This window comes from Chiloscyllium plagiosum, chromosome 38 (genome assembly GCF_004010195.1).
Source record: "Chiloscyllium plagiosum isolate BGI_BamShark_2017 chromosome 38, ASM401019v2, whole genome shotgun sequence".
Lineage (NCBI taxonomy): Eukaryota > Metazoa > Chordata > Chondrichthyes > Orectolobiformes > Hemiscylliidae > Chiloscyllium > Chiloscyllium plagiosum.
The window spans coordinates 24,273,146-24,299,196 of record NC_057747.1 but is presented as its reverse complement, the minus strand read 5'-3'; the positions used below and the strand labels follow the sequence as shown (position 1 = coordinate 24,299,196).

The 26,051-nt window shown below is 42.3% G+C and overlaps 2 protein-coding genes across 5 annotated transcripts in view; one reads left to right on the top strand and one right to left on the bottom strand.

The window, feature by feature from the left end:
* Nucleotides 1–26,051, top strand: part of cdh23 (cadherin-related 23) — a 799,974-nt gene that overhangs the window by 491,973 nt on the left and 281,950 nt on the right. Inside the window, exon 29 of one of the 2 annotated variants that reach the window (XM_043679152.1) lies at nt 2,402–2,709. The exons of the other annotated variant lie outside the window; for it this stretch is intronic. Within the exon in view, the coding sequence (XP_043535087.1) occupies nt 2,402–2,422 (21 nt within the window). The 3' untranslated portion in view covers nt 2,423–2,709. Of the gene's footprint in view, nt 1–2,401; nt 2,710–26,051 lie in introns of those variants that run through there. 2 annotated transcript variants of the gene reach the window in all.
* LOC122541926 (uncharacterized protein C10orf105-like) overlaps nt 8,475–26,051 on the bottom strand; it is a 27,219-nt gene continuing 9,642 nt past the window's right edge. The window contains exons 2-4 of one of the 3 annotated variants that reach the window (XR_006309711.1): nt 12,826–12,920; nt 11,063–12,176; nt 8,475–8,551 (exon numbers count right to left, since the gene is read on the bottom strand). Coding sequence is in view for 1 of the 3 variants with exons in the window: in XM_043679157.1 (XP_043535092.1) it covers nt 11,755–12,176; nt 12,826–12,920 (517 nt within the window). In the remaining 2 variants the exon portion in view is untranslated. Of the gene's footprint in view, nt 8,552–10,585; nt 12,177–12,825; nt 12,921–26,051 lie in introns of those variants that run through there. The other 2 variants (XR_006309710.1, XM_043679157.1) reach the window with 2 other exon arrangements.

The window sequence follows — 26,051 nt, the reverse complement described above, 5'->3', positions numbered from 1 at the left end:
GTATATGAATAGGAAGGGTTTGGAGGGATATGGGCTGGGTGCTGGCAGGTGGGACTAGATTGGGTTGGGATATCTGGTCGGCATGGACGGGTTGGACCGAAGGGTCTGTTTCCGTGCTGTACATCTCTATGACTCTATGACTAAGAATAGATGAACTGTAACATCAGTAGAAGTGTGTTGTGCCTTTTCACAGAGGAAATGCAAGAATAGCAAAGTGTTAATTTCATTATTACTTGATCTGTTAGGATTGTGTATAAATGTATAGTTCCTTCAAAAACATTCATACTCTATGATTCTCTAAGTGGTGGAGGCAGTTACAATTACATTTAATCGGCATCTGGATGGGAATATGAATAGGAAGGCGGGGCGGGGATATGGGCCAAGTGCTGGCAAATGGGACTAGATTAGGTTAGGGTATCGGGTCGGTATGGATGAGTTGGATCGAAGAGTCTGCTTCCATGCTGTAGAGCTCAAAGACTCTGACAATGTAGCATTATTTGTAACTTGATGAGGAACATGTCAAGAAAGGTACTGTGGAATGAAACCAAGGGAACAAAGGCTATGATCAAAATATAGAACTGTTCTTACAGGTTGCAATGAGGAGATGGAACACCCTTTGCTATAAGACAGTCTATTGTTCCATTGGGATTAGTATATTGAGTAAATGCACAGCCCTAAATAATCTCTCACTGATGTGTATGCGCAAGTGATGCAACATGACCAAGCTGCTTTTCTCAGTCCTGGAAAACGGAGAGTAAATAGTGAGTTGAAAATAGTCAGTGCTGGTTTGGCTGAAACAGAACACGTTCACACTGTCAGACCACGTACGAGTTAGGAGCAGGAAGAGGCTATTCAGCTTAATATGATCGTGGCCGATCTGTATGTGACCTCAGCACCACATTCTTGACCATCCCCAAAAGCCATAGACTCCCTGTCAGTCAAGAATCCATCTACATCTGCCTTGAAACTATTCAGTGACACCACCACCCCCCACAACTTCCCACCCCCCTACCAATAACTGGTAACCCTCTGACAGAAATAAATCCCCTTCACCTCCACCTTGTAGGGGAGATACCTTCATTGTGAATGGTGGTTTCATATGTCTTTGGAGGATTAGATTTTATTTTTGTGTGTACCCGAGAACAGTGAAAAGTGCCCCAAGTCGCCACCCTCCGGCGCTATCTTAGAATACAGTAGTTTGAATTAAAAACAAAAAATGAAATTAAAGGATCAGAAACAAAGGGAAATGAAAATGTCCACTTCACCCTCACTGATGTTGTAGCTGTCATGAGTCTTGAGCCTGGCTCACCAAAGCTAACAATCTTCTCTCGAAACTGCTCCAAAATCAGACGTAAAAGTCAACTTTGACAGAAGTATAGGATGGAAGATGAATTGCCAAAAGGACTGCAGACGCTGTAAATCAGAAACTAAACCAGAAATTGTTGGAAAAGCTCAGCAGGCCCGGCAGCACCTGTGAGAAAAATCAGAGTTAACGTTTCAGGTCCGTCTGAGGAAGGGTCACTCGGCATTCACTCTGATTTCTCTCCACAGATGCTGCCGGACCTGCTGAGCTTTTCCAGAATGGAGGATTGATGGGTTGTTTGGTATATACCAGATGGTTTAGAACTGCTCTCAAGCCCTCCTGCTCCACCAACCAGTCTACTCTTCTGTTCTTTGGAAATATTCCTTCCCATCCCCACCATCCCATGAAAATCTTCGTTCTCTGCCCTGATGTTGCCAGGCCCTCTGACTTGTTCCATCATTGCTCTGTTTTTCTTTCTGGTTTCCAACACTCTTTCCTGGTCACTATTCTCTCATTATTCCCAGCGTTTTCTATCTTAGTTTCGGCAAAGTACAAGTATTGGGAGGAGCTTGTGATTTGAAGGAGACTGAGGGGTGACCGTATAGAGGTTAGAAAATCATGAGGGGCATGATAGGATAAATAAACAAGGTCTTTTCACTGGGGTGGGGGAGACCATAGGTTTTGGGTGAGGGGAAATATTTAAAAGGGATCTAATGGACAACTTTTATACACAGAAGATGGTGCATGTATGGGACGAGCTGCCAGAGGAAGTGGTGGAGGCTGGTACAATTACAACATTTAAAAGGCATCTGGATGGGTATATGAGTAGGAAGGATTTAGAGGGATATGGGGCCAAGTGCTGGCAAATGGAACGAGATTAATAGTGTTCTGATGAAGGACTTTTGCCTGAAACGTCGATTTTCCTACTCCTGGGATGCTGCCTGACCGGCTGTGCTTTTCCAACACCACTCTAATCTAGACTCTGATTTCCAGCATCTGCAGTCCTTACTTTTGCCTAGATTAGTTTCGGGGATGTTACAAGATGGGGTGCCATGGGATTGACCCCTCAGAAAACTCCCCTATTTTCCTCTCATCTAGACATTGGGCAGAGACGTGTAGGGAGTGAGTACTTCAATGTCGTACTGAGGGAGTGCTACACTGCTGGAGGTGTTCTTCAAATAAACAACCCCCTCAAGAAAACATAAAACATCCCACCTTAAAAAAAAGAGTTTCGGAAGATCTCATGGTATAATGTCTGTGCTATTATTGGGAATTGTGTTTCCCACGTTGCAATACTGGCTACAATTTAAAAGCGCTGGATTGGTTGCACAGAATTCTGGAACGGCCTGTGCTTGTGGATGTGATATAAATGCCAGTTTGTTTTTGTAGTTGATGTGTAATTAAAACACCAAGCAGTCAATGTGGTTACAGTAAAACCTGTCCAACTTTCTAACAACAATTTGTCATGTGTTAAATTATCCTTTAAGACATGAAGGCAGACTCTTCCAGCTAATTAAATCTTGTCTGCACATATTTACAATTGAAGTCTTTCATTCACTTCTTCCTTTGTTATGCAAGTATCATTAATTCATGCATCCTTGATGTTACTTGTGCGAGGATAAATTCTTGTTCAATTGAACACAACTAAATAATTCTTTTGTCTGCAATCCTCTCACTTCACTGCAGTTAGCTTTCAACTTTACCATCGATTTTGTATAATTTTTTGGCTGATGCTACTGTGCTGCTTTTTTGTAAGATTTATAATCAATGTTGGGATTTTGCTTTTAAAATGTTTCAAAATATTATCTAGTAACTTTGATCAGATTATTCAAAACTCTGCTCAAATTGAAAATATTCATCTAAAGTTTAGTTTGATCCATCACTGGCTTTGTTAACAATAATACATAGGAGCAGAAGTAGGCCATTCAGCCCATCAAGTCTCTTCCACAGTTCGGTGAGATCATAGCTAATCTGATAATCCTCAATTCTATTGTGTGGCCTTTTCCCTGTAATGCTTATTTCCCTCACTGATTAGAGTCAGCCTTGAATATGCTTCATGACCCAGCCTCAACAGCCTTCAGTGGTAAAGAATCCCATAGGTTCTCAGAGAGAAGAAATTCCTCCTCATCTCTGAGTTAAATGGGTGATGCCTTAATCTGAAATTACACCCTTTGGTCCTGGATTGCCCCACAAGGGGGAAATACTCTTTCTGTATCTACTTGGCCAAGTCCCGTAAGAACCTTGCATGTTTCAATAAGGTACCCTCTCATTATTCTAAACTCCAATGATTGCTGGTCCAACCTTCCTATTCTCATAGAAACTTCCTCCATGTACAGAATTAATCAAGTGAACCTTCTCCACATTGTTTCCAGTGCTGGCGTGGCTTTCCTTAGATAAGGGCCGAAACCAGTTCACGACATCCTACTCATCTGATCTCACAGATCTCTTTGTTGCTTATGAAGTGACTTCCTATTTACAGTATTCTAGGTGTGGTCTAACTAGTGCCTTTTATAGTTTTAACAAGACATCAATATTTTTATACTTCATTCTCTTTGAAAAAAGGCTAACATTCCATTTGACTTCCCTATTACCTGTAGGCTAGCTTTTTGTGATTTATATACAAGAATCCCAAATCCCTCTGTGTCTCAGCTTTCTGCAATCTTTCTCCTTATAAATAATATTCAGCTCCTCTGTTCTTTCTGCCAAGGTATATAACCTCATATTGGATTCCATTGCTAGGTTCTTTTCCCAGTCATTGATCATGTCTGTACTCCTTTGTAGATTTTCTTATGCCATCCTCACAATTTGACTTCCCACCAATTTTTCTGCCATTCACAAGCATGACCGTAGTACATTCACCTATGTCATCTAATCATCCACATTTATAAACATATAATGTAAATAATTGTCACGCCAGCACTGATCTGTGTGGCATTCTACTGATTGCAGGTTGTCATCCTGAAAATGCCCCCTTTATTCTCAACTCTCTGTCTTGTATTAGTTTTCCAATACTCTATCCATGCTATGAGAGAATACGCATTAATCTGTCTTCTGTGTTCATTTTTCTGATGAAAGTATTTTGTTGCCAGTGTATCTGTATCATTGTGTGTTTTCACGAATGTATAAATACGGAAATGTAGAAACATTGAAAATAGGAATAGGTAATTCTGCCTATGATCCTGTACCACCAGTCAATATGATCATAATTGAACATGCAACTTCAGGATCCCACTCCTGCCCTCTCCCCATCCCCCTTGCTCCCTATATCCACAAGGGCCACATCCAGCTCTCTCTTGAATATATCCAATGAACTGTGGGAGAGAATTCCACAGGTTCTCTGAGTGAAGAAACTCTTCCTCATCTCAGTCCTGAATGGCCTACCCCTTCTTCTTAGACTCTGACCCCTCGTTCTGAACTTCCCCGACATCGGGAGTATTCTTCCCACATCTAATCTGTCCAGTCCTCCATTTTATATCTGGGTTTTATATGTGGCTATGAGTTCCTGGAGTCCAGAACTAGAGGGCATAGGTTTAGGGTGAGAGGGGAAAGATATAAAAGAGACCTAATGGGCAACTTTTTCACACAGAGGGTGGTACGTGTATGGAATGAGCTGCCAGAGGAAGTGGTGGAGGCTGGTACAATTGCAACATTTAATAGGCATTTGGATGGGTATATGAATAGGAAGGGTTTGGAGGGATATGGGCCGGGTGCTGGCAGGTGGGACTCGATTGGGTTGGGATATCTGGTCAGCATGGACGGGTTGGACCGAAGGGTCTGTTTCCCTGCTGTACATCTCTATGACAAGCCCAGTCAATCCAGTCTTTCTTAATATGTCGGTCCCGCCATCCTGGGAATCAGTCTGGTGGACCCTTGCTGGACTCCCTCATTAGCAGAATGTCCTTCCCCAGGCAGCTTTGTGCTTTTAAAAAAAATGCTGATCACTGGAAATCTTAAACAAAAGCCTCATGTGCTTAAAAGATACATTGTCTGTAAAGAACAAAGAGGGGACAGCCCTTCAGTCATCGCAAACCTGAAATGAACTTGTCCAATCAAATACCATTGGACTCTACCCTGTGTATAGTGTGTTTCATGAATTAATTCACTTGAGGCAGCAACTAGGTTCTGTCAGACTGACTGCAATCCTTCTCTCCAGAGGAGAGGAAATTGTGAAATGATAAATTTGGAGTTTAAATTTATGAAGGGGTTTGACAGGTTAGGCATTGGGAAAGTGTTTCAACTTGTGTTGAGACTAGCACTACAATGATTGTGCCGATATAAATTCAGAAGTCCCTCAATGGTGAGCATGTGAATTTCACTGCCATGGGAAATAACTGAGCTGGACTGAAGCGATGTGTTCACAAGGAAACTGGATAAATAGATGAGGGAGAAAGTAATGGAGGGATTTGCTGATAGAGTGAGAAGCTTGGGTGGGGGCTTACAGGACAAGCCTGACATCAGGCGTAAAGCAGACGGTCTGAATGGCCTGTTTCTGTGCTGTAAATATCTCAAAGTCTTCATGATTTAACTCCAAAACAAGGGTATATTTGAGTAAGTAATGTCCTCTTCCATTGTCAATCACTGAAATTAGCTTCCTGCTTATTGTGAATTGTGACTTGAAATGGAGACAAACAAAATGACCATAAAACAAAACAATTAGCATGAAAATGTTATTCTTCTATTCTTATATTAACATAGAACAAAAATATTATTATTTATGAGAAGCTACATGAGACCAAAATGCTCCCAAGCTTCATTGGGATTTTCTCTTTTTGTGAGTACCATAACCTTAACATTGCTCAGTGAATTGGAAAGTGTTTCTGTAATTAATCTGAGTGTTTCATTCATGCCTCGTAATGTTACAGCACAAAACACAGCTTCACTTTGTGGTTCTCAACGGAGGAAGCTGAGTGTTTATGGAATAGAGAGATGACTGCTCCCCTGCGGACTTCCACCTGGGATACGTTTATCTGACAACAAGCAAGCTTTAGGTGTCAGGGACAAGTATCATTTGGATGTCTGGAGAACAATCAGCATTCAGCACTTAATTCACATTCTGGTCTGCTATATCTGTAGCACAGGCTTACCTGGATGGGGAGTGAGTTAATTTGGCTTGAGTAAAATCAGAACTGAAAATGTGTTGCTGGAAAAGCGCAGCAGGTCAGGCAGCATCCAAGGAGCAGGAGAATTGACGTTCCTGAAGAAGGGCTCATGCCCGAAATGTCGATTCTCCTGCTCCTTGGATGCTGCCTGACCTGCTGCGCTTTTCCAGCAACACATTTTCAGCTCTGATCTCCAGCATCTGCAGTCCTCACTTTCTCCTCCCTGAGTAAAATCAGTTGTGTTTCAGTTGTGCCCTTCATAAACTAATTCATAAAATATGACACAGATGATGTTGATCAAATGGTGGAAGATATAACAACAATGGCAAGGAACATCCATTGCAGGGCTTTATTGTTCAATGGTATATTAGTTTAGAAACATATTGATAGATATTGACCCTGCGTGATTATATAATGCAAAACAATTCATTGTGCATCTCTTTCCATAGACACCCAGTGAAATAAAATTGGGAAAAAAATATGTAAAGCAGACTGTCTCAAAGGTCTAATCCAAAGGACCAAATCAGGCATCTCTCATTCCTAGCAGAGAGTCTCAACTGGGAGCCAGAGCTCAAATCTAATCAGCGGACATCATTCTCTCGGCCTTTTGGCCCTTACTGGGAGTGTGCGTGCATTCACATTGACTCTCCTTCACCCCCGCACTAACACTGAGGATTTCTGTGCTGACTGGTGAGGGAGAAGCCTGGATTTAACAACAAAGAGTTGAGAAAGAAGACTATTTTATGGGATTTATGGATCTCTGACTCAAAGCAACATGAAGATGACAGCAGTGCTCTGCTGCTTTTCTCTCCTCATGCATATAAACTCTCCGATGATCCGAGCCTGGCAGCTCTGAGAAATGTGCTTTAAAGTGTCAGTAACATTTCCAAATGTCGATGATTAGAACCTTCTCTCCCTGTTATTCTCCTGATACTCAGCTTCTCTTGGAAGGTCACAGGATTAATGGCTGCGTTTCACGTAACTCTTATCAATGATCAAATTCACTTTGCTGCTTCAACTTTGTGAGAGAAAACAATTTGCACCGTCATTTAAAATTGCTCAAGGTGCCTTTTGTAGTCTTGTCGGCTGAGATTATATGTTTTCATTTTTATTTCCTCCGCAAGTTCGGCTTTCGGGGATGCTGAATTATTTCAATTTAAGCTGCAAGGCAGAACTTACCTGAAAGATAGCCACTAAATACTTTTCTTCATTGTCATTCATCTCTGAAATCTTACCCTTTAGTTGTCATCCCAGACACCCACCCCAGCACACTTCAACTTTCGAGGCAAAAGTGAGGACTGCAGATGCTGGAAACCAGAGTTTAGATCAGAGTGGTGCTGGAAAAGCTCAGCAGTTCAGGCAGCATCCGAGGAGTAGGAAAATCGACGTTTTGGGCAAAAGCCCTTCATCAGGAATGCTATTCCTGATCTAAACACTTCCACTTTCTCACTAATGCACTCCCCTGTCCGTTTATCTGCAACTTCAAAATCTTCTGCAAAGCCTCTCTCTTTGACTGTGCTATCAGCTACCTCCTTGTTATTCATTTGTTCAGGGGCTTTGCTAGCTGGGCTGGCAATTATTACCCATCCCTAGTTGCCTCTGGAGGAGGTGGTGGTGAGGTACCTTCCTAAACCTCTGCAGTCCATTTAGTGCAGGTACATCCTCTCAAGTCTGACCACCTCTGGGCTCAATTCTCTGCTTTAGAAGTGCCTTGAAACACCTTAAGGGTATTGGAGACATGCAAATTGTTGCTGGATTTGTCTAATTGTAACATGACTGTATCCCATCTTCTGCATCTCAAAGGACTAACTGAATGGTTTCCTTTTCTTTCACCACTAATGATTTAGTTTCGTTGTAAGAAAATCCCAGTTTTGTTTTAGTGATAGGCAGGCATCCGATGGATTAACAACTAGGTGGTCTGCTTGGCACTGTCTACTCCTGGGATAATGGTTGAGTGGTTTAAGGCGTGTGGAAGTGTGGGCCATGTATTAACATCCAGCGACTTTCCCTGACTACCTTCCATCACTGTTTGATGGTTTGATGATCTTGTGGTGTTTTCATTTTGATCCTTTCTTTGATCAGAGAGTTTGAGTGGTTCGGCAGAGTAAACCGGGGCTTCCCAAACTCTTCCACTGTGACTCCCAACCCTCTGAAAGAAAAAAACATTTTGTCATCTCTGTTTTAAATGGGCAGACACTTATATTTAAACTCTGACCCCTAGTTCTAGATTTTCCTACAAGAGGAAACATCATTTCAACATCCATCCATAAGTAAACTAGATGCGTTTTATTAATGATCTGGAGGAGCCGGTGTTGGACTGGGGTGGACAAAGTTAAAAATCACACAACACCAGGTTATAGTTCAACAGGTTTATTTGGAAGCACCAACTTTCAAAGTGCTGCTCCTTCATCAGGTGGTTGTGGAACAGGATCATAAGACACAGAATTTATAGCAACAAGATTACAGTGTCATGCAGCTGAAATGATATATTGAACAAACTTAGATTAAGTCATTTATCTTTTAGAATGGGTTTGCTCATTTTGGATCTTTAATATAAGGTTTGCACATTCTCCCCGTGTCTGCATGAGTTTCCTCCCAGGTGCTCCGGTTTCCTCCCACAGTCCAAAAATGTGCAGGTTAGGTGAATTGGCCATGCTAAATTGCCCATCTTTTAGAATGGGTTTGCTCATTTTGGATCTTTAATATAAGGTTTGCACGTTCTCCCCGTGTGTCTGCATGAGTTTCCTCCCAGGTGCTCCGGTTTCCTCCCACAGTCCAAAGATGTGCAGGTTAGGTGAATTGGCCATGCTAAATTGCCCATAGAGTTAGTCAGAGGTGCATTAGTCAGAGGGAAAAGGGTCTGGGTGGGTTACTCGTCAGAGGGTCGGTGTGGACTGGTTGGGCCAAAGGGCCTGTTTCCACACTGTAGGGAATCTAATCTCAAATCCCAGAACTTCTTTTAAGTCACATTCTCAAGATAACTCCAGGTTTTCTAACAAAAGGTGCCTTTACCCCATCACACTCACACACACAGTTTACCAAGCTTACACACATGCAAACACATACTCTCTCAAATGCACTCACACCCATACTCACACACTCACATGCACACACACTCACTCTGCCTCTCTTGCATGTGCACACATATAAGTTTATCGGATGAATCTGTATTTGCAGATACATTCCATTTTGCTCAAAAATGCATAACCTACAGTCAACCCATGTAAATTCTATAAATCCCACTTCAGAAATAGAACCAGTCTAACTCAAGATTGGGACAGAGACAGACTTTAACCTCACACCTTTAATACATTGTCTGAACTGAGATGGCACCTTTTGGTAGAAAACCTGGAGTTATCTTGAGAATGTGACTTAAGAGAAGTTCTGGGATTTACACACTAAAGATCCAAAATGAGCAAACCCATTCTAAAAGATGATAGACTTAATCTAAGTTTGTTCAATATATCATTTCAGCTGCATGACTCTGTAATCATTTGCTATAAATTCTGTGTCCTATGATCCTGTTTCAAAACCAGCTGATGAAGGAGCAGCAGTCTGAAAGCTAGTGCCTCCAAATAGACCTGTTGATGAAGGGCTTTTGCCCGAAATGTCGATTTTCCTGCTCCTCGGATGTTGCCTGAACTGCTGTGTTTTTCCAGCATCACTCTAGTGTAGAATCTGTTGGATTATAACCTGGTGTTGTGTGATTTTTAACTGTGTTTTATTAACTATTGGTAGTCACATGGTTACCATTGATCTACCTTTTTTATTTCTAGCTTTTATTAATTGAATCCAGATCTTTCACCATCTGCTATGGTGGGATTTGAACCCATATTGCAACATTCTCCTGGGTCTCTGGGATTTCTAGACTTGATAAAGTGTGGAGCTGGAAAAAGCACAGCAGGTTAAGCAGCATCAAGCAGAACCGATGAAAGGTCCCAACCTTGAAACATCAACTCTCCTGCTCCTCTGACACTGCCTGACCTACTTTCCAGCATCTGTGGTCCTTGTTATCTCTGGATTTCTAGGGGAGAAAGTGAGGTCTGCAGATGCTGGAGATCAGAGCTGAAAATGTGTTGCTGGAAAAGCGCAGCAGGTCAGGCAGCATCCAGGGAACAGGAGAATCGACGTTTCGGGCACAAGCCCTTCCTGAAGAAGGGCTTATGCCCGAACCGTCGATTCTCCTGTTCCCTGGATGCTGCCTGACCTGCTGCGCTTTTCCAGCAACACATTTTCATCTCTGGATTTCTAGTCCTGTGATATTATCACATTCCACATCCTCCCCCATGCATCCACTGATGAGAGCTGCCTTCCGTAATTAATATGTAGCTTCAAATGTTTATCAATTCTAAACTTTTTACTGATACTTTGAGAATTCTTGATACTGGTTATCACTACCATATACAGTGCTACAAATCAGAGTCATTGAGGACTCTATTTATGTAATTCATATGTTATAAATTCAACAAGTTCAATTGTACCAGTAACATTGGCAGGTCGTTAACTTAATGTCCATTTTTGTCAGTTCTGAGGAAGAGTTATACCAGACTTGAAACATTAACTGTTTCTCCACCAACGCTGCCAGACCTGCTGAGTTTCCCCAGGCACTTTCTCTGCATTTGTTTCAGATTTCCAGCATCCCCCGTATTTGCCTTCATACCTTTAGGTCCCTGCCGTGCTTCCTGTTGGATGCAGGAGATTTGTAATTTCTATTGGGCATTTGAAATAATATCATTTTTCCTCTGAGAAACATTATTAGACTGAAATGAGAATTTCGGATTGCATCAACCAGGGCATTATTGCAAACTGTATCATTAGCTTCCCACCCACTTGCCCTCGAAAGTGGTTGCGTTTCCTTCAATCTCAAATTTCACTGCCCAGGATTAAATATGAAACTGGTACTGAGGATGACAGGAGCTGCTGTCAGTCTGAATGTCTCATGAAAGATGAAGGAGAATCGGGGCCTTGCAGACTGATGATAAAAGTGTAATGAGGTTGTAGTTCTGTAATGATGTTATAGTTCTATATTAAAGTGAAACAATGAACAACTTTTTTGAACTGAAAACTTCCAAACAGCATTGTTGTATCCTTTAGCTCATGGTTGTCTTCCAGTCTGAAGGTTACCATGGATTAAGTCGTTGGAGCACAATGTGTTTTCCCTGTGGATGCTAGCCACTATACAAATTGCAATCTGTTCGGTATTATGAAGTACGTTTCTCGAATCCTCATTACAACTGAGATCTTGCTTTTTGCTGATGCCTGGAGCATTGTTTGCAGCAGTAGTTAACCTTTCATTACTTCCCCACGCTGGCCTCAATGCATCTTTTTGCAAACTTGATGTTCGCTGAATCATTACATTTTTGTTGACTCTGTGAGGTCCGAGTCGTTTTGGTCCATCTGACAACGACTTGCAAAGGTTTGCGGAGGTTGAGGGAAGGGTCGATTCCACCGGAAGCTGTTTATGGAGCACCTCAGGGATCCCAGACGTTTCCACAGTTTTAATCGGGGCTCACTGGAGTCCTCCACATGATATGGCATGCACTCATAGGGGCCGTAGCGGGAAGCGTCCAGACCCGCAGGATTACACAAGGCAACAAAACTCACACATGTTGCCAAGAGAAGGAATATGCATATCAAGGCGATGATGATTGGCAGAGGGTCTGCCTTTTCAACTGAGGGATCAGTCCTCTGGAAAGTCTCTTGGGTTGTCAGCAGAAATTCAAGAATATTCTGAGTTACAGTTGTCCTATTCTCCGTCTCTGAATTCATTGTTCCTGTGTGTATTTGAGTTTAAGAAAGAAGGATTAGAATTAGAATTGGCTTTATTGTCACTGCGCACAGTGAAAAGTTTACAAGTTGCCACTCACAGCGTTATCTTAGGTCCAAAGGTACCCAGGTACAGCTTTTTCATTTATAAAGTCTTAGAAAAACCTGTTAACTTTGCTTTTTTTTGTCTTGTTCATTGAGATTCAACCAATTTAAGATCAAATTTCATTTTTCACCAAGCAGAGCACATCACCCAACTAAAATAAACAAGGAGCTGCAGATGGCGGAGATCTGAAATAAAAACAGAAATTGCTGGAGAAATTCAGCAGGTCTGGCAGTGTCTGTGAGGAAAAAAGCAGAGTTACTGTTTCCAGCCTGGTTCTGATGAAGAACACAAACTCTCTTTCTTTCTCCATTGATGCTGCCAGACTTGCTGAGTTTCTCCAGCAGTTTCTGTTTTTGTTTCACATTACCCAACGATAAGGTGTGGAGTCATAGGGTCAACCAGCACAGAAATAGACCCTTAGGTCCAACTCGTCTCTGCCAACCAGGTATCCCATAATGCTTCAGCTATGGTGAGTGTGGGACAATTGGTGGATCAGCTTGTTGATCCTTGCCTAGCAACGTAAGATGATCATATAGTAGGTCCTCACTTACGGTTGCAGTAGCATTCCTGACAACTGACTTTAAGTGAATCATAGGTTCCCATAGGAATCAATGTTACGGTCAGAGTTGGGTTCCATTGGAGATTTCTAACATGGAGAAAACATTGTACAAGTTGAAATAAGATATTGTACCTGTGCATTCCTAGCAAGAATAACTCTTAAAGATTCACTAATGGGATGTGAACATTGTTGCTTGCTTCACCTGTTAGTGCCCATCCCAGAGGGCATCTAATAGTCTGGGAAATGTTATTAGAATAATTAGTTGGTTGTTTTTGCCTGGTACTGAGCTGTAGATCTATGTGACTGTATGGTTCTAATGTTTGTAGTGAGTCTGGAGTCACATGCAGGCCAGGCCAGGAGAATGGAGTAGATTTCCTTCTCTAAAGGGAATCGATGAAGCAGGCAGGTTGTTATGACGATAGTTACACAGTCTCAATTTGGCCAACTTGTCACTGAATTTGAATTTCCCCACGTGCTGCCATTCAAAACTTGGCAAGGCTGGGGGTGAGGAGACAGGCAAGGTGGGTGCAGGTGGTGGGGGAGTGGTCCAAGGCCAGGACAAGAATGGAGTGGGGCAATGCCAGAGGGACGCAAAGCCTCAGGGGAAGGGGGAGGTGAAAAGGGGGGGGTGGTTCAAGGCAATAATGCTTGGGGAGCATGAGAAAAAGCAACAGCATTAACCTGAATGAAAATTGATGCTGTAAATCAGAAACAAAAACACAGATTACTGGAAAAGCTCAGTAGGTCTGGCAACATCTGTGAAGAAAAATTAGAGTTAATGTTTTGGGTCCAGTGGTGAAATATTAACCTTGATTTCTCTTCACAGATGCTGCCAGATGTGCTGAACTTTTCCAGCAACCTCTGTTTTTGTTAGCATTAAACTGAAAATGCCAAGGAAACAGATCTTAATCATGACCAATGTTAAAACAAAATAAATTTTAGCTTGGATACTTAAAAGAAGGATTTCCTGTATAGACATGGTATCACAAAATTGGATGAGATGAGAAAGCTTGTTTAGCCCACATGATGTCAACCCTGCTGAATTCCCATTGCAGACTCCTTAAAAATTACGTATTCACTGGACACAATCTCAGTTGAACATCTCCTGTCTAGGACCTCTAGCTGTCTGCCTGTAATACTTATCAGTGCTGACCTGTCCCTTCAATCTAGGGATGAGGTTCAAACCTGTGAATTTCTAACCAGCTGAGGCAGAATGACCCAGTTGGCATCCATGGTGTGAGATCTGTTTTAATCAGCGCATCTTGTTGGAAAAATGACCTGCACAAGATATTGGGTTTCAAATTACGTGAACCGCGGCTCAGTTTGCTGACTCATATATAGCCTTATCTTTCAATTATTTTGACTAATTTATTAAAATTAAATTTCACCAACTGCAATAATGTGATTTGAACTTACATCCTAAAACTGGGCTTCTAGATTAGAGCACTTGGTGACATTACCATTCTGCCACCCTCTCCTCTCATCGCATTTCTGTTGAACTTCTTCATAAGAATGTTCTGTTGCACAAGACATTTATACCTTGTGTTCTGACTTGAACAAAATAGCTCAAAGCAGGAAGAGAAAATATGATTATCTTCACCTAACCACAATGTGTTGACTCTTTTACTCTAATACCTAATGGCTTGAGCTAATACCTTGAGCTTGTAACTTAAACAAACGAATCATGAAACTGAAGGAATCCCTGTTACCCTATATCACAGATTAAAGCACAAAGACTATCACATTGCAAACCACTTGACATTGGTCCATGTTTTACAATTAATATGCATGGTCAATCATTTTAGATCTTCCTGAAGGTAAATTGCTTCAGACTCATTTGGCGCTTGCAGCTTAAGTAATGGAAGGGAAATAAAATAAAAGCCAATTTGCATTTATTCATCCACATAATTCTTTGTGACCTCCATCTTGAGCAAGTAGTTGATTTTTCTTTGGATTGAAAAATTGAGCATATTCTTCCCTCGTCCTAGCACTTTGACAGCATCCTTTTGTTTCTGTATGGGATGTGGATGTTGCTGGCAAGGCTGCTGTTTGTTAGCCATCTCTTCTCGCTCTTGAACTGATTCAACTCCAGTCCAGAGGGTAGTTTCACCACATTGCTGTGTATCTGGAGTCACTTGTAGGCCAGACCGGGTGAGGATGGCATATTTCTCTCCCTGATGGACATGAGTGAACCAGATGGATCTCAGGTCAGCTGTGGAGTAAGCAGCTATGCACACAACCAACATCGCACTTGAGCTTCTCATCTCCAGAGGTCATGCATGGTCAGACCAGGATGTCATTAATAGTTGCCATGCAAGCCATGTTTCATGTCTTCTTGATTGAATTGACCTTGATTGGAAAGGGATCAGAAATGGTTGCATGCGTTGGGACACACGAGTCCCACTGGAGGAGAGGCAAACGAGAGCCGTAGGTGGGGTGGCAGGAGTAGTGTAAGGCGGCTCAAGGTTTATGGGGAAAGGGGAGGGAAATGGACATGAGGTGTGTCAGATTAGCAACAACAGAGGTCTTTTGGTGTGTGGCCGTAATGAAATGAAGGTGAGGATTGACTGTTCGTCCTCAGTGAGGGAGAGGTCTGGAGGATGGGAATCCATGATCCTGTTGAGTGACAGAGTAGGCTCAAGGGGCTGAACAATAAGGGAGTCCAAAACGAGAGGGCATGGTTTAAGGTAAGAAGGAAAAGATTTAAAAGGAACATGAGGGGCAACTTCTTCACACAGAGGGTGGTGCATGTATAAAAAGAATTGCCAGAAGTGGTGGAGACTCGTACAATTGCAACATTTAAAAGATAATTGGACAGGTACATGAATTGGAAAGGTGTAAAAGGGTCTGGGCCAAATGGGACTAGTTTAGTTCAAGATACTTAGTCGGCATGGACGAGTTAGACCGAAGAGTCTGTTTCTGTGCTGTACGACTCAATGACTCCTGCAAAATTCCCGTCCTTCCAGACAGTTGCCTCTCATAATTCTCAAAGTTGGCTGAGATTGAACTTTGATTAATTCATTTCATTATACAAAACATACTCTGAAACCCTTCCCTTTTATATATCCAGTTCCTTTGTGAAATTTAACATCGAACCTGATTCCACCACTTGCTTTCCATGACTGTTACCCTGAAGGATTTTCTTTCTCAAACTCTCCCCTCACCCGAGGCATGGGGACCTTCAGGTTAAATCACCACCACTTGTTGCTCTCGAATGACTGGGTGCACAAGTCACTGGCTGTGCAAAACGTCTTCTAAACCCTCCACTTGTCCTTTTCGTGGAATTACACAGTACAGTAAAGGCACTTTGGCTCATTGAGTCCTTACCAACAAAACAATTCTAAATCTACGAGTCCCACTTTCCAGCCCACAACCTTGATTGATACAACATTTCAAGTGCTCATCCAAGCACTGTTTACAGATTGTGAGGTTCCTGTCTGAACGACACTCTGAGTCAAAGAGTCATAGAGCTGTACAGCACAGAGGCAACTCATCCATGCTGACCATTTATCCTAAATCAATCTAGTCTCATTTGCCAGCATTTGGTCCATATCCCTCTTAAATCCTTCCCATTAATATACTCATCCAGAAGCCTTTTAAATGTTGTAATTGTACCAGCCTCCACCACTTCCTCTGGCAGTTGGTTCCATACACACACTACCCTCAGCATAAAAAAGTTGCCCTTCAGGTCCCTTTTATATCGTTCCGCTCTCACCCTAAACCTATGCCCCCTCATGATTTTATAAGCCTCTACAAGGTCCCCCCTCAGTCTCCGACACTCCAGGGAAAACAGCCCCAGACTATTCAGCCTCACCCTGTAGCTAAAACCTTCCAATCCTGGCAATATCCCTGTAAATCTTTTTTGAAGCCTTTCATGTTTCACAACATCCTTCCTATAGCAGGGAGACCAGAACTGAACATTTCCAATAATGTCCTGAGGTGCATTGCAGACCTCTTACCAATTGTCTGAAACAATTCTCTGGTTACTGACTCTGCTGCCATCAGGACAGTGCCTTGTCACTTATTCTTGATGATTTCAATATTTTCTGTTACTGGCTCTGCAGCAAGGAGAACCCAGCTTTCTCAGTATTCCAACTTGTCATTTATGATAAGTTGGGGTTTTGGTTACATTCTGCCCAGGAATGTTGCAATATTCCTGACTTTCAACATTTGTTACTGGTATTCCATTTTCTAACACCCAGGCTGTGACTATAGATTAGGTAGACAGGCAGGAGGCTATAAGAGCACAGCGAGCCAGGCAGCGTCAGGAGGTGGAGAACTCTTCTTCAGGTCTCCCCCTCCCGATGCTGTCTGGCTCACTGTGTTCTTCCAGCCTCCTGCCTGTCTATCTTGGATTCCAGCAACTGCAGTTTTTTTTTGTCTCTAACCATGTGAATATAGATTGGCATCAGGTGTTTGAATGTCAATTTTGATATTGTTTATGAGAAACTCAGAACGCAAGTCACTACGTGAAGCTAAAAGCACATTTTCAGAACAGAATCGTTTCAAAATTGTCGTCATGAAAAGTCAAAGGATTTGTTTTTAGGCCATATAAGACTTCTGTTTCTGACAATGCAGTTGTCAGTGCTTGAACAATGAGTGTAATGTTTCATTAATATATGGCTCAACATGTGCATTATACTTGGAGCTCAGCATCATTCACCTCCAGAATTCACTCAGTCGGGCACCTCTTATGAAAGAGGTTGTCTCTGAAGATATACTGGAGAGCTGTAGTCCTGCTCTGTGGCTGCTTGAGGAGAAAGTGAGGTCTGCAGATGCTGGAGATCAAAGTTGAAACTTTATTGCTGGAACAGCACAGCAGGTCAGGCAGCATCCAGGGAACAGGAGATTCGACGTTTCGGGCACAGGCCCTTCTTCATGATTCCTGAAGAAGGGCCTGTGCCCGAAACGTCGAATCTCCTGTTCCCTGGATGCTGCCTGACCTGCTGTGCTGTTCCAGCAATAAAGTTTCAACTGTGGCTGCTTGAGGCCAGGAGATGAACTTCGAGCAAGTGAGGCTGACCAGCAGTTATTGATATAATTCTGTGCTTTTAATAAGCACAGTCCATTCTCATCAACCCTCCTCAACACATCAACATGTCTCAATGCCAACTGTGGCTCAGTGTCAGCATTGTTTCATTCAATGTTTATTGTTTAGACTTGCATGAAATCTGCCTCAACTCTGTCTGACTCTTTCACGTCTCATTGGAACAACATAACCTGCAGGATGTTGCACACTACTCTGTGAAAGAGTTGGAGAAACAAGCAAAAGAAGGAGGAAGTACTACTTAAGAGTGGGGTCAAAGTGCAAGAGGTCGGTTAGCTCAGTTAGTTGGTTTGTGATGTAGAATGAAGCCAACAGAGTGGGTTCAATTCCTGCACTGACTGAGGTTACCATGAAGGACTCTCCTTCTCAAATTTTTCCTTCATCTGAGACATGGTGACCCTCAGGTTAAACTCACCACCAGTCGTCTCTCTCTCTCAGTTCCATGATGTGGAGGTGCCAGTATTGGATTGGGGTGGACAAAGCTAAAATTAACACAACACCAGGTTATAGTTCAAACAGGTTTATTTGGAAGTACAAGCTTTTGGAGCTTGGCTTCTTCCTCAGGTAGTTAGTGGAACAGGATCATAGGACACAGAATTTATAGTAAAATTGTCGAATAACTGATGCGTTGTGTTGAACAAAGCTAGGTTTCTGTTAAGTCTTCAATCACTTAGAATAGGTATGCAGGTTTCAATTGATGAATATGTAAATCTCAGAATTTCTTTCAAGTCACAGTCCCGAGATAACTTAAGGTTTTATAAAAAAAAGGTGTCATCGCAGCTTAGACAATGCATTAAAGGTGCGAGTTCAGAGTCTGTCTGTGTCCCAACCTTGAGTCAGACTGGTTCTATTTCCAAAGTAGGATTTTATAAAATGTCACATGGACTGACTGCCTACAGATAATGTGCTTTATGAACAAAATAGAACATATCTACAAATACAAATCTGCAAATGCAAATTCACCCCATCGCTGATGTGTGTGTGTGTGTGAGAGAGAGGGAGGGAGAGAGTGTGTATGTGGGTAGGGAGGCAAGAGGAGGAGGAGAGAGAAAGAGAGTGTGTGTGTGCGCTCTGTCATTAGAGAGCAGTGCTATGGTCCTCTTGGGACTATGATGACTTAATCTTTATGGTAAAATAGCCATTGAACATGCTGAGAGAAGGGAAAAGGAAAGAAAATGTCAACATTTACAAATATGTGGAACATAAAAGGCTGAATTCAAAACATAAAGAGAGCTGAGTTCTTCAAGGAAGAAAATATCATGGGTGAATCATGGTGGAATAAACTTTCAGTGGTCCTTAAAAGTATCTCTGAATATATAAAGTTGTGTAAAAAAAATTAGATTAGATTGGAAAGTTGATGAAAAAGCTGATTTCTGTCCAATCAGAGGTTGACGTCTGGGAAAGGTGGAAGCTGGTGTTTATGCTAAACTATAGACTCACAATAAAATCTTTGTAAATCTCTGAAAATCTTTTGCTGCTAATTCAACATCTAGACATCTGCCTGTGAAACATTCCAGCCCATACTTAATCATCAAGTTCCATGATCACTAACTTTGCAGGTTTTTGCACTGTGAGGTATGAATGAAAAAGCCAGGAATGTGTAGTTTGAAGGATTATAAATCACTGCCTTTGAGTGAGACGCTACTCATGGACTCTAGACAGAAAATCGGAGTGAAATCAGCCTCTGAGTGACTAAGGACAGGGAGCAAGTCTACTCTCCGTCCTTTAAACTCCAGTCATTCTGAGAGTTTGGGCACTGGGGAGTTCATATAGAAATTGAATAAGCTCAAGAAAGAGTGCCTTGTGTACAGTATTTAATAAAATGGGAGATGATTTATAACCAGTCCCCTGGAATTGATCAGAACTCATGTGAATGATCAGTTCAGTTTCCCAGTAAGATTTTAATCAAATCCCACAGCTTTTCATCATATATTTTCATTCACTTAACCAACTTTGTGAAGTCAGTCAATCAGTTGTTCATGAGCTAATCCTTCAGATATTGCCTCTAGTTAAGTGTGATAAAATGTAGACTCAGGCCTCAAGGTCAGGATGAACCCATTTCACTGTCACTCTGTTAACTTTAGTGTTCAGTCTTTTAATGTCAGTGACTAAATGTCAGAATATCCAGGTCAAATGCTTTCCTCCATGGAAGAAAGTGCCAAATACAACAGAAAGAGTTGTGGTTTTCCAGTACTGAGTTGTCACTCTGGGATACCTAACAAAACTCTGCAGGTAAGAGACTCTTCTGTTATAGAGTTATAGAGTCATAGAGATGTACAGCACGGAAACAGACCCTTCGGTCCAACTCATCCATGCTGACAGATATCCCAACCCAATCTAGTCTTTCCTGCCAGCACCTGGCCCATATCCCTCCAAACCCTTCCTATTCATATACCCATCCGAATGCCTCTTAAATGTTGCAATTGTACCAGCCTCCACCACATCCTCTGGCAGCTCATTCCATACACGTACCACCCTCTGTGTGAAAAAGTTGCCCCTCAGGTCTCTTTCATATCTTTCCCCTCTCACCCTAAATCTATGCCCTCTAGTTCCGGACTCCTGCGCCCCGGGGAAAAGACTTTGTCTATTTATCCTATCCATGCCCCTCATGAATTTATAAACCTCTATAAGGTCACCCCTCAGCCTCCAACGATCCAGAGAAAACAGCCATAGCTGATTCAACTTCTCCCTATAGCTCAAATCCTCCAACCCTGGCAACATCCTTGTAAATCTTTTCTGAACCCTTTCGAATTTCACAACATCCTTCCGATAGGAAGGAGACCAGAATTGCACACAATATTCCAACAGTGGCAAAACCAATGTCCTGGACAGCCTCAACATGACCTCCCAACTCCTGTGCTCAATACTCTGACCAATAAAGAAAAGCATACCAAATGCTTTCTTCACTATCCTATCTATCTGCGACTCCACTTTCAAGGAGCTATGAAACTGCACTCCAAGATCTCTTTGTTCAGCAACACTTCCTCGGACCTTACCATTAAGGTGTATAAGTAACATTCCAAATTCACCTAAACTTAGAACAGTGCAACAACTGCACTCCCCAAGATACAGCAAGTTAATCCAGCACTGAACTAAACAACTGTTACCATGCAAATGGATAAGGTGGAAATGTATCAGGCACACCTTAATGGAGGTATGCTTGTAAAATAAGTTGCATCATCTGAAGTTCTTACATTATTTTGCAATATCTTATTGGTCATTTCTACCAATCTCAAATGTTGAAAAAAGAACGCTTCTATGCAAAGCCAAAAATCAGACCTTAGTAAAAGCTTCAGGGTCATTGGTGCTTAGTGTCTAATTTACATAATCGAGTAGTTCCTCTGAACTTTCCAAAGCATTGTTGCATATGGTCAACTGGTTCTGGAGTTCTTGACTTTAACTATCTCTGCCACTGAAAGTTGTAGGAGGTAGTTGTTTCATCTGTGTAGGATAATCTATTACTCAGTTTGGCTGGAAACAATTTATTTCAAAACCTAGTGGATGGGATTTCAATGGAACTTGGTGCAAAAGGTGTGTGTCTGAGAACTAATTGGCTTTTGACAAATATGCCAACTTGGAGCCTTGAAATTTTAAAGAAACCATTAACATGTGGGATTGAGCAAATTGAAAACATCTAATATGGTGCCATGTGGCAGGTTGGTTAGCAAATCAGAAATGTTTGGAATTGATGGGTCCTTCACCGCATGGATTAGAATTTGGCTAAAAGATAGGAAATAGAGGATAGGTATAGATGGCCGTTGCTCAGTTTGGAGACGAATTGAAAAAGGTGTCCCCCAGGGATCAGTGTTGAGACCCTTGCTTTTTCTGATTTGTATAAATGATTTGGAGGTGGGTGTTAAAGGCAAACTCTCTAAATTTGCAGATGCAAGTTAGGGAAACAGTGAACGGTGAGGATGATGATGCTGACAGACTTCAGAGGACCATTGACAACTTGGCCAAATGAGCAGACATTCATGAAGAGACAACACAGGCTCAACGGTACAACCTTCAGGAGAAAACAGGAGCAGAGAGACCTCAGGGTTCACAAACGTAACTCTCTGAATGTGGCCAGGCAAGTTGAAAGAGTTGTTAAGAAGGCTTATTGGGTTTATAAAGTAGAGACGTAAAGTATAGGAGCAAGGAAGTGATGCTACACCTTAATAAATCATTGGTCAGACCACATTTGGAGTATTATGTTCTGTTCTGGGCAGCTTACGTAAGGAAGGATGTTAAAGCTCTGGAGAGACTTAAAAGGAGATTCACTGGAATGGTATCAGGAAGGTTTCACTTGGTGGATTTCATTTATTGGGCAACATGATGGCTCAATGGCTAGCATTGCTGTCTCGCAGCACCAGGGACCCAGGTTTGATTCCAGCCTCGGGTGACTGTCACATCCCCACAGATGATGCCAGACCTGCTGAGTTTCTCCTGCACTTTATGTTTTTGTTTGTTTCAAACTCCAACATCTGCAGTTCTTAGTTTGCGACAACTCCGTCGCCAGAGAGTCAAAGTTGCTGTGGTAACATATAATGTTACAGACATGCATTACACATAATGTACCTACATGTGCATAGAGTGAACTGCCAGAGGAAGGTGGTGGAGGCTGGTACAATTACAACAATTAAAAGGCATCTGGATGGGTATATGAATAGGAAGGGTTTAGAGGGTTATGGGATTAGATTAGGTTAGTATATTTGGTGGGCATGGATGAATTGGATCTTTGTTTCTGTACTGTACAGCTCTATGACTCTATGTTATAGTCTGGTGCTCTGGACAGCAATGGTAGAGTCTCCAATTTTCATTCCATCACATGACATGAGCTAGCATGTCAGTCATCACCTCATGGATTAGGAACCTCCCTGTTGAGTTCTGATGACAGATCCGAAAGGTTAACTCTTGTTTTCTCCCCACAGATGCTGCCAGACTTGCTGAGTTTCCTGTCAATTTCTGCTCTTGTTTCGGGAATCTCTCCCACTTTAACCACCTACCATTGTTGTGCACTGCAAGGATTTGTAGATTGATACTCAACTCATTTGACCAGATTATCAACAGCACCTTCCTGAGCCATTAATTCTTGGGGTCGGACTTGAACCCAGATGTTCTAGCGCAGAGACAGAGAGACTGCCCACTGCACCTCCGTCGCTCACTCTCCTTCATTGATAAAGGAACATTCCCCAGAGGCATTTTGACCCTTGATGCAGGCTTCCCCAGTGGACTTGACAACAACTTGCACTGGGAAGGCTGCAGTACCCTCTCCCAAGGAATCAGTTCTGCAGATTCATGTTGTTGAAGGAGCTCAGTACAGTTAATAAAGATTAAGATGATTACAGGGATGTGCAGCTCCACTTGACATCAATTTCCATTCATCACAGTGTTCAGGGAATTAATCAAAAGCAACGAAAACTCTGGCTGTCATTTTCAGTTCAAGTATCACAGTAATAGGAGATTAACTTTAATCTCAGGGACCTCTCTCTATGCTTGGAACACAGTGTACTGGACATGACGCATAGTTGACGATGCTGATTTGAAAATAACCAGAGGTGGTGTAGGCTAGAAATAGATATTAGAGCAATAAAAGAAAGACCTGCATTTATATAGTGCCTTTCATGACCCCAGTAGGTGCCAAAGTACTTAGAAACTGGTGAGCTGTAGTCATCGTTGTAATGCAGGAAATTCCGTGTAGCAAGACCACACAAACAGCAATAGGGTAACAGCCAGATAATTTGTTTTAACGTTTGTTGAGGTATAAATATTGGCCAAAGCACTGCTACATTCAATGCAATGGGATTGTTTACACCCAGTCCAGACAGCACACAGGGCTTTGCTTCAGTGTTCCAGCTGGAGCATGGCACCTCTGACAACACCCCTCAGCTTTTTATTATAGAATCCCGACAGTGCGGAAACAGGCCCTTTGGCCCAACAAGTCCACACTGACCCTCTGAAGAGTAACCCACCCAGACCTATTCCCCAATGTGTCTGATTTGATTTGATTTGATTTGATTTATTACTGTCACGTGTCCCGAGGTACAGTGAAAAGGGTTGCATTACATGCTTTACAGGCAGGTCGTACTATACAAGTGCATCAGGGTAACAGACCAGAGTGCAGGACACAGTGTTACAGCTGCCAAAAAGGTGCAGAGAGAGATCAACCTTAACATTAAAGAGGTCCATTCAAAAGTCTGATAACGGAGGGGAAGATATATCGTGTCCAGATCCCTCATAATTTTGAAAACGTCTATCACATCATAGACTCATACAGTGCAGATGAGGTCCTTCAGCCCGTCAAGTCTGCACCGTCTCTTGAGAAATACCTGACCTTCAATCTAATCCCATTTACTAGCACTTGGCCATAGCCCTGAATGTTATGACATGTGAAGTACTCATCCAGATCCTTTCTAAAGGATGTGAGGTAACTCATCTCCATCAGATCTCCCCTCAGGTTTGCCATCTGCATTTCTCCAATCTACCCTCAGAACTGAAGTGGATCGCCCTTGGAAATATTCTTGTAAACCTTTTCTGCAATCTCTTCAATTAGTTCACATCCTTCCCGAAAAGTGGCATCATTTGGGGCGGCACAGTGACTCAGTGGTTAGCACTGCTGCCTCATAGCTCCAGGGACCCGGGTTCGATTCCAGCCTCGGGTAACTGTCTGTGTGGAGCTTGCACATTCTCCCGTGTCTGTGCAGGTTTTCTCCAGTTTCCTCCCACAGTCCAAAGATGTGCAGGTCAGGTGAATTGGTCACGATAAATTGCCCATAGTGATAGGTGCATTAGTCAGGGTAAATGTAGGGGAATTGGTCTGGGTAGGTTACTCTTCAGAGGGTCAGTGGGAACTTGTTGGCTCAAAAGGCCTGTTTCCATACAGTTGGGAATCTAATCTAATCTAAAAACCGACCTCACTAATCCAGATATTTTGTATATATATATATATATATATGGATTCTGTATAACTTCCTTGCTTTTGTATTGTCTTTCCTGATTAAGCCTAGAATACTGTTAACAAAATCTACCAGCCTTGCCACCCAGAATGACTTGAGCACACATTCACCCTCTCTGCTCCTGTTCCTACAGAGTGGTACCCTTCATATTGTATTGTCTGACCACGTTCTCTGTAACAAGGTGCAGCACCCCACTGTTATCCATATTGATCTTCTTTTGCCAACTAACCACCAGCTCCAACTCACAAACATCTTTTTGAAGCAACGAACAGAAAGTGCTGGAGAAACTCAGTACGTCCAGCAGCGTTTGTAGACAGAGTAGCAGAGAGTTAATGTTTCAAAACCAATAGGACTCTTCTTCACTCCGGATCTGCTTATGGATTTTTTTTCCAACTTATTCTTATTCTGTTGTTTTTCTGTCTCTTCTGCTGTTACTTTGTCAACCTGTATGTTTACTTTCGCTTGTTTACCTTACATATCTGACTTTTTTTCTCTTTTTACCCCCTCATCTCCTTCACATTCTCTCTTTCTCTACCTCTCTCTCTTTCAGTGAAGCACGTTCTTTCCTATGTATGGGCAAGAGGAGATTTGCAGCCTATGGAGTTATAAGCATTTCTCTTGAGGGCTGTTATCTAGTGCAGCAAGCATTAAGTGATGCCTGAACCCAGTGATCAGCCAACTTTGGAAATAAGAGGTTACTCAGCCAAGAGGAGACGTTAAACATGAGAGGCACAGGAAGTCTTAATATTGTTGTGCTGAAGGAATACTGCTCGTCTTTGTCAGGCTGACTTCACCACAGATTCAGCTGCCTGCACTTTCGTAAAGCTCTGGAATTCCCTCCCTAAACATTTCCTCCACACTACCTCTCCCTTTAAGTCAATCCCTTTCAACCAGCCTTTTGGATACCTGCCTAAGCTCTAGCAACATGGATCAGTGTCCAATCTTTGCCTGGTCATATACATTGTGAACCAGTCCTGGAATGGTTTGTAACTGCATTAACGGGACAGTGCAAATGCAGGAAGTCTTGTGGTTTTTAATGCTGCAGCGTACACTGAAGTGGAGTAATTTGCATTGAAGCAGCATGTGACGAGGTGTGTGTCTGTGTCTGAGAGAGTGAGTGTGTCTCTGTGTGAGAGTGTGTGTGTGAGAGAGAGATGGGGTGTGTATCTGGTTGTGTGCATGTGTGTGTGTGCGCGTGCGTGTGTGTGTGTGAGAAAGAGAGATGGGGTGTGT